Source organism: Cyclospora cayetanensis, unplaced genomic scaffold (assembly GCF_002999335.1).
Source record: "Cyclospora cayetanensis isolate NF1_C8 unplaced genomic scaffold, CcayRef3 CcayRef3_contig_75, whole genome shotgun sequence".
NCBI classification, from domain to species: Eukaryota; Apicomplexa; class Conoidasida; order Eucoccidiorida; family Eimeriidae; genus Cyclospora; species Cyclospora cayetanensis.
The window spans coordinates 151,598-160,635 of NW_020312747.1; the positions used below are offsets into that span (position 1 = coordinate 151,598).

General features: G+C 48.5%; 1 protein-coding gene across 1 annotated transcript; it reads right to left on the minus strand.

The window, feature by feature from the left end:
• Positions 1 to 4,540: 4,540 nt before the first annotated feature.
• Positions 4,541 to 6,824, minus strand: LOC34623838 (AP-3 complex subunit sigma). Its single transcript, XM_022736946.2, has 6 exons — positions 6,756 to 6,824; positions 6,309 to 6,436; positions 6,062 to 6,137; positions 5,371 to 5,442; positions 5,098 to 5,131; positions 4,541 to 4,632 (listed from the first exon to the last, which is right to left on the minus strand). Exons 1-6 carry the CDS (start codon positions 6,822 to 6,824, stop codon positions 4,541 to 4,543), a joined length of 471 nt encoding a protein of 156 aa, XP_022588655.1.
• Positions 6,825 to 9,038: the final 2,214 nt, after the last annotated feature.

Consider the following 9,038-nt stretch of genomic DNA (forward strand, 5'->3'; position numbering starts at 1 on the left):
TCAGATCTGTCCAAGTCTATCCAGGAACCCGAAGGCTTTGCTAACGACTGGAGTCAGGAGAAACGTGCCTCTGCAACTGCTAGAACTCTGGGTATGACCGTTCATGCATGTCTACCGGGACGCGTCCCAGACTACCGGAAGCACCGTGAGTGTTTTTCCACTGTCGTGTGATGACCCGGAAACCCATGGCCATCTGCTTTGCATGAAAAACTACTGCAGTGATAAGTCGGGAAGAACCGTGGAGGAGTCCTCGCTTTGACTGGTACCACAACACGCCGCCCTCAACGCGGTAGTGCTTCACCCTCTTGCCATGCTTGATTGTGACGGTCATAGCGTTTCGTGGGTGTCAACGCATAACAGCTACAGAGTTCTTATAAAAGCCAAATTCCCACACAGACAAAAGCGGCTGTGGTGCGCAATAGTGAATTGCCAGGAAGTCGCAAGCGTGCGCCGGCGATCACGTGGGTGACACCCTCGATATATTTCACTGTGAAGTCCTACTGCACGAGGCAGCGAACTCAGTGAACAGCTCTTGAATCAGAAGACCTATGAGCAGTCTCTATAAAGTGCATTAGAGACTGGTGGCCGGCCTGGACAGTAAAATGATGCCCAATTCAATAGTCCCAGTATTTGTCACGCCCCATCACACCGCATAGACTTTTTCTTACCGCAATTGGTACTGCTACCCGGTTTCTGTGAAGCGATAAGGAGTAAAAACAATTTGCCGGTGTATCGAAGATCCCGTTGCTTGTTGGGAAAGAACTGCTCCCACCGCTTCGTCCAGATCATCGGTTGCCAGGAAAAGCTAAAGCGCACAGTCAAGCTGAGCAAACGACAGAGAAGCTCGAAGAACGTCGATAGGCATCCTTGCTGTGTTACCAGCCTCCTCTGTCCGAATCACAGACTGTGTTTTCTTAAGTGGAGCATTTGAGAGAGCAGCGATCGGAGTAAGGTCCGAAAACTTAATTTGGTTGATCTGATGCAGGCTCACGTAGAACTTCTTAACACCCTTGCGTGTGCATGAAGGTAAAGGTCACGCCTTAACTTCGTTTTATGCCAAATCTCTCCATCCGTGCAGCCAAAGCACGAAATCCTCAATTCACAGCTGTTCGCACTAAAAGCAAATACTTGTGTGCTTCGCATATCACTGCTGGCCTCGCCACAGCTAAAGCACAGGCTTTGGTGCTGTAGATGCTCTTGAGCGTTTCGGCTGAAGACTCCAGCCCTCCATGTACATGGCTGTCCATCCCTCTTAACCACACTTTTTAAATTCTACATAGCATGCTGTAGTAGACTGTCTGGGGCATTAATTAGTCGAAACGTCACACGGGTACATGCGAACTTGTGAGCTGTGTGTAAGGCTGTTTCGTGCGAGTCGGAGCGGTGAACAAAGGTTTGTATAAAGGCATCTGTGGAGCCAAATGCCGACTAGATTGTTGATCTGTGTAGTATGTTAGTTTGAAAATATGAGGCCTTGGGGACTTGTACTTTACATTCCTCGTGTTCAGTGGCTAATTTATCATGCACATGGGCCACCTTCCGTCATTCTCAGTGGAAACACCGGGTTATGCCCCGAAGTGCTGACCAGCTTGTGCACCTGTCAAGTTCTCAAATAGCCACTAGCCTGCTGCTCAGTCTTCTCTTCATGTTTTGGGGAGCTTCTGACATCGCGGAACATAGCTTGGAACTAACTTGGGGATTAGCTCCATATGATGCATTGGACGACCAGCAGGCGGGCAGCTTGCAGGCAGTTCATTATTATCTAGCCAGCCACTAGTTCCTTTTTTGATATTGATCCCATTCTGTTGCCTATTGGCTCAAGGTTCAATTGAAGGCTTTAAGAGTATCAGTTGCAGAGCTCGTAAGATGGGATGCATGGCCAAAACCATCTGATTTTTACTGCGCTACTGAACCATCGTCACGGAGCTTCCACCTCTCCTTGTTGAGATAATCTACTGCATGGGAGCAACGCTTGTTGTTGAGGAGCTTTCCTCAACGTCTCCAGGCACATTGAACTCTTCATCGCGCAGCTGTTGCTGCCTACGCGGACGTCCATTGGGCTAGCCACGGCATACCTACGGCTAAGTAATGGTGCACGGGTCCAACATAAAAACCATGGATCATGCTTCCAAAATGCGATCCAATCTGAACGTTTACGTGCCGTGGCGGTGCCATTTCTTGCGTTCTGCTCCCCATCAGCAAACTTGAGTCTAAGGAATTGTGCTATAGAACGAGCCAGCAGATTACACTTCCGTGCCGCCTGCAAGAAAAACAGATGTACTTCACACTCAATTTCAAGCAACTATAGCAGTTATTCTCATGAGCGTGAGCCTGCATTGGCGCAGAATCGCTTTGTGGTGGGTTGCCAATTGCGGCCCTATTCCCGGTACCCGCTTCACTTCGCCGCAGTTTCATGGGGGCTTTCCTTGTTCTTAGTGCGGTTTCTTTCCTCGCCAAACAGCTCTCTTCACTTGGTTAAATCTTTTTCTCAAGCTCTCTGGCCCTTTGTATGCTTTCGCTGTTCTACAATAGATAACCCAATCTCCCACAGTAGGAACCGGTGCATAATGTAGGAGCTGTGTGAGGCTGCCTACAAGCGTGGGTTGCTTCTGACTATCTTGTTCGCCCACCACTGTAATCTAGGGCCGTTTGACACAACCTCAATATTCATGGAATCTAATTGCTTATTTGAGTCCTTCCGAGTCGCAGGCGCAGCAGTTGCGCTCATTTGCCCCCTCAAAGCCATCCACATTTACCGGAGGGTTGTCGATCGCTGAGTCGCTGCTCATTTTGCAACCGCCTGACGTGGCACTCCAGATAATCCCATGATGTACCACTGAGAAGGCGGCTTTCGTCTACGTTGTGGCCTCAGCAACCATAAATTCATGTTTCTCGATAAACCGATCTAATGACAGATTTCCGTGCTCCCCTTTCTTAGTTCTCCTGAAGCTTGCTGTAAAGATGATCTTGGTATAATCTCTTATGCGATGGCTTGCATAGGTTTTAAATGTAGTACGCCCTGCAGGCGGACGACATCTTCCGTATAAATTGAGCCAAATTGCAGTGTTTGTCCAGCGAGTGGACATGCCACGAGCGGTGATCGCGTTTTTTGTTGACTGCTTTCAGACAAGAGATATTGTCGAAACGGCATAAAAATCAAAATATGGCTATTAGTGTGAAACTTGACCTCGCACTGCATCCACAGCCAGGGGATGGGAGGCAAACGAGCCCCATCGGCCCCTGCAGTGCCACCAACTGCAAAGCTCCATTGTGTGATTCTCAAAAAGCCTCTTTTATTCTTCTGCCCTCGCGCCCCAGGGCTCCGACATTAGGGGAAAGGGACAGTTAGGGTGCCCATAGCTGCACTCAGCAATTGCTTTCGGCAGCCACAGGTAGTTGGATCTATCTTTTGTCACACAGCTTTAATTCCTACCGCACCAAGCTTATGGTACTCTGCAATAAATAAAATATATGAAGAGCCAGACCCAAACGTCAGTTAATGAATTATTAGTTGAAAATATAATCCGTGTAAGTAGAGAGTGTCGAAGTATAGCTTTGCCCGCCATGGCAGCAATAATTCGGCTACACCAGAAAAGCTATACATTAAAGCCCTTATGATTCACAAGACTCCAGCAATACGTAAATGTGAGAGGAAAGCTCTGCTTCCTCGTTTCATTCAGTGCTAGTAGCCATACTGTGTGGGACAGCACCCAAAAGAAACCCACATAGTGCAACCACAAGGATGAATGCTGAAGAAAGTGGAGAGCCCGCACCCATGTCTCCAGGAAATCAGCTACTGCGTTAGACCAGTAGAAACGCTGGCAATCAAGGTTGTTCACTCTCGGTGTGTATGAAACAAGCGGTTTGACATCGAAGTCCTGCTTACACCTCGCACGGCAGCGAGCCCGAGCCACTCAACCTGTGTTTTATATAGGATTAGTCGATGCTTCGTAAACGGGTTCAACCACACTGCAAAGTTTCACAGAGAGGTTAACAGTAAAGCCCTTCATATAAAATAAGGTACCTTCAACAACAAAGCAAGAAAATGCCAGGTGGCAAGGTTATCCGGCTGCTCTCTTATGGGAGGGCCATCCCCAAATGGCTGTTGGTGAATGGACCTACCCGAGAAACAACCAAAAAGAAGTGAAGGTATGGCTGCCTTTAGCCTCTCTGTCGTGATTTGGTGAGGCAAGAGAGAAGACAGCAGCACGGAGCCACTGCGCTGCGGAGATGACAGACCTCTAGAAGGTACGGCAACGTGGAATAGACGGAAAGACACATGTAGAAACACAACTGTACATTAGGCATACCAATGGAGCTGACTGTATGCCCAAGAGGATACCTCAGAAAACAATTGCTGGGGCCTGAACAGCTACAACCAAGGAAAGGCAGCTAGAGCCAGAGGCAACGTGATACGAGGCACAAGATGGAGGTAGGCATCTTCATTCGGGAGGTAAGAGAGGATCTGGTGAGCTGCAGGCCAAAATCAATCACTCTAAGGTGTCTGGATTGATTTATGTGCATGCATAAAACAAAAGGGTCATGCGAAGAATGAGGTCTCGGCATCCACGAGCTTCTTTACTCCGCTGACCGACTGGAGGATGCCGTCAACTGCCGTGTCCATCACAAAACCTTCGACAAAAAGACATATAGATGGCAAAAAATTGGATGAGGGCAACAGAAGCAAAGGCAAGCATTGGGGGGGGGAAGCTGAATCTCCTCTTGGCACCAGAGGAAGAGTGGGAGAGGGAACTGTGCGGTCAGCGAGATCGTGTAGCAGGGAGCAGTGCACTTGTGTATGCCGGTAAATGCACTGGCAAAAACGCCGAACCATCCCCCGTCCTCAACGTAACATCAACTGAAATTTATGGAGGGTGAAATGTGTGGATACGCACGTATGCTAAGAGGAGTGACATAGGAAAGCATATATAGAAGCAAACTGAATAATATAGCTTACAGAAAGACACCTGGCATCTGGCTGAGATCAAAACTAAGATAGAAAATCAAGTAGGGTGAATGATTCCTTGTGAAGGGCCCCGAGAATCCAACGAATGACCCAAGGACATATAAAGAGGATACCCTGTTTGTTTTGCGTACCACCAACAATGATCTCGTCGAGAATGTAATTTATCTGAGCACAGAGAAACAGTGGGCGTTTCTTAGATGGATATATCGCTCTTTCATGCAGTAAGACACCATAAGGGGACTCCAAGGTTTCCTTGGGGGGCTCCACGGTTCTTCCAGAGAGCGTCCCGTCAGGGTTCCCCAGGGAGATCCATACGGCCCTAGAGAAACCAACAAGCCTTCATAGAGACGCAGTCGCCCCCTGAAAGTGAGCGTTCGCCAGTATCTCGCTGATGAACTTCTCACCTTTTCGTGGTGGAAGACTAGGTCCAGCTCGCAAACATTCTCAAAGCAAGCATCGAGAACCTGGACGAATACCTGAGAAGAAGGACAAAATATCGTTTCTTCCGTTTGCACACACGCAGAGAAACGGGTAAGGAAAGGGGGGAATACTGAGTGCATATATATATATATATATATATATATATATATATATATATACATATATATAGGTAGATGAAGATCGATACAGAATATGCACATAGACGCGAACGCATAAACCCAAAGATGTACAAATGCATGCACGAAGGTTTGCCCTTGCTATCTTTAAATATGCAAATGTGCATGTAAATGTATTCATGCTAGTGGATTCACACTCCCGTTGACCACATACCATACGCATGTAAATCGTTACGCCAGGGCTTCAAAGGTAATGCGCACAAGAAATAGGAAATTCAATGAAAAAGTGCATACATGGATAGTAAAGTCATGCCACACGCGCATACACTTATGTGTGCATTCATAAAGCCGGTATCGGCACATTCTAGGCACAATCAATATCTAGAGAGCGACCCACGGAACTGCGTCGTCCTGACCAGACACATGGTGCGCTCTAGGGGGCAATTGGTGCCCCTTTCACGGCCTCCTTAAAAGCTCCTAGGGCCCCAAGGGTGGCTATTCAAACAGCAGCCTAAAAGGGCGCCCAAAGAGAGCGTACTTGAATTAGATCCAGTATGGCTAGATCACTTTCCAGCTCATCAGTCACAAAGATGAAGAAGAGTGTTGCAAAGTGTCTGCATCAAATAGGAACAAACAAGCATACCCCGTTTCCGATTGCTGATCCTGTTTCTCTGACTGCTGCTAGTGGTCCCACAGTCACGAGGGAGCACCGAAGCGGCAGTCTCATGCACGAATGCGTGAAACCCGGTGCCATCAGTGTGTTCGCTGTACATACAGCTAAGTACCTATACACGATGCGGTGGTTTGGACCAAAGAGCTCCTTGTCTTCAGTGAAGAAGCAGCTAGAGTCCTCGGGACGGCGACTGACAGCAGCAAAAAGCCGCCGCAGCACATGCTGCTGCTTCTCCTGAGGCTGCAGAGTAAAGTGAAACGCCACCGACAGCCACAGGAGACCACAACAGGCAGAGAGCTCAAGCCGACAGGCAAATAGGGGTGAGGTATGACGGGGCGCTATAGGATGGAAAGCCAGAAGGCGAGAGTGGGAGGATGAAGGCCACCCAGAAAACTGTAAGTACCTTAAACCGCGAGGGAAGAAACAAGCTTTAAAGACAGCCCAGCAGGCACGCCAGGAAATGATAAGGGGGGTTAAGAGAGGCAGATGGCAAGAATGAACGTATATGTGGCCCTAGCTGTGGTGTTTCAGGCGCTTCGTTTTGTTCAGTAAAACTCACCGTGCCGTCATAGAATCGGACGATACGGGGTCGGCCTTGAGTATTCACCACGAGGACCGCCTTTATCATTCTGCAGGCTGTGCTCTCCCCTTTGCCTTGGTCGGAGATCAAACAGGGGAGGCGTGGGAATGGAAAGTGTCGGTAAGGGCTTTGTACACTGCCTACAGTAAGCAGAGGAAAGGCCGAGATATTGCGAAGACACGTATTTACAGTCTTTAATAGAGCATTGATGCCTTACGCTTGCTGTCTAGTATCTTCTGCTGATGGTCCACACGAAATGTGATGGTTGCAGATGGACCGTAGACAACAAACCTAGACGGTAAAGCCCCAACTATGTGTGGTTCCTCTAGTTTAATATCCATAAACTTTAATGGCTTTTTATATTAGAAATATGCGCATGGAAACGGGGAAGTTAAATATAAAAGTACATCGCGGTCTGAGGAAGGCGGCAGCGCCATGCACGTAACCCCTGCAGAGCAAGATATGAACCCCGATGGTGAAATATCGCAGTTGTCTCTGGCAACTACTGTATATACGGAGTTTAGGCCATGCATGCCCTGCAGCTCTAATTGTGCTCTTTTTCTTTCTGGCTAGTTACTTAGATAGAGTTCGGGAGTTCGCGCTCTTCCTACAGAGCACCGCACAGTGACGCACAGCGTCCCTCCCACAGTTATTTATTTTTCTTGTTTCTCTCGAGTCTTGAAATGTGTGCAACCTTTTCACAGGGTTTGCTTTCTTTGGTGGAGCCTGCCGAGCAGTACGGCCTTCCAGGCGAGACCTCTGCCCACTAGTGGCACCAACTTTTTGCCGGCTTTTTCCTTTTTTTGCTTCACGCCGTGCCTTGCCAATGGGCATTGCTCAACACGCTGAGGCATGAAAGTGGCGGGTTTGTTTGGCTAGAGGCTCCTGAGAATATCCACGCATGTGATTTCTGTTTTCTGTGTCGCCTACTCTTCTCACATCCTATCCCGTCGACCTCGCTTGTCCCTTCACTTGGTCTCGCGATGCCCTTCACTACCCACTTACCCGGGGGAATGTTGATTATATATGCAGTGTACTTCGTGTTCTGTGCTTTGGTTGTTTGTGGCGGCAAACCTTCCTCCGGTGCTCTCGAGGATGCCTATGAATCCCGCTTTTCAGTCGCCCAGGAGCAGAGGGACTCACGGAGCCTAGTGTCTGGGCAACAAAAAATGTTTGCAGAAATTCCTGCAGCCGCACCTGCACAAATGTCTGCAGAGCTACCTGAAGAAATGCCCGCAGAAATATCTGCAGAACCACCTGATCCTGCGCAGGTCCAAACGGACAGCCATGTGTTTATCTATGAACGGCTGGGCACAAGAAATTTGAGTGACTGGATTCTCAGAAACAAAGCGTTGGTCCTCGCCGTATTTTTGTCGCTCGCGCTCATGGCGTGGAATTTTAAATTAAATAGATCAGTAAGGAGAATATGAGAACATGTGCAATGGTAGAGACTCATGAACAGCGAACTGCGGGGGCCTGCATAAATACACATGTTCTGCCGCGTTCGCTGCTGCTATCACTGTACTCGCTACTACTAACGGTAAAGCGAAAACTTGTGTTCAGCCCTGCGTGTGTCCAGGAAGTTATCCGTACCTCACAGCCTGCAGCAGCTCAGAACCTAATTCTGACCTCTCCATGGGTGTCACGAGACCCAGCTCCTGGCACTCAGCAGGAAACAGCCTCCCATACCCAAAGCTCCAGTGTCATAAGTACAAGCGCCTCGGGGTCTCAGATGGCATCAAGCAGAGAGGATTCAGGACCTACGAGTGATTCGAAAGACTCTGTTGGCAGGCCTGTCGGTAAAAATGAAGGTCCAGACGGCGGTACTTTCGACAGCGATGGAGGAGCGGTGTTGGATAGTGTGTCATCCCCAGGGGTATGCTGGAGGAATGATTAAAAAGTCTTGAGATTGCTGCCAAGCTCAAGCGGTTTGCAGATGCTTTCCCGGTGTTTGTACATCTGGGATGCGTCTACAGTCCGTTTGGAGTTGGCAGGCTCTAGCACACGTCTCGCGCGAGTTCTCTCGATCATGGTTTCCATAAAGGCAGAAAGCTATTATGAATACCGTAGCCAGCTCTTCAGAGAAGCTTCTATATGCATATTGTGTACCAAGTACATCCACAACCATCTCAACCTACCGACGATCGCAAGTTGTTCCCAAATACGCTATAATCTTATTTAAGATTATCTTCATGCAACATGTATTGCCATCACTTTTGTGAGCACGAGAATTTTTGTGGAAGTGGCGCATTCAAGTCTCGC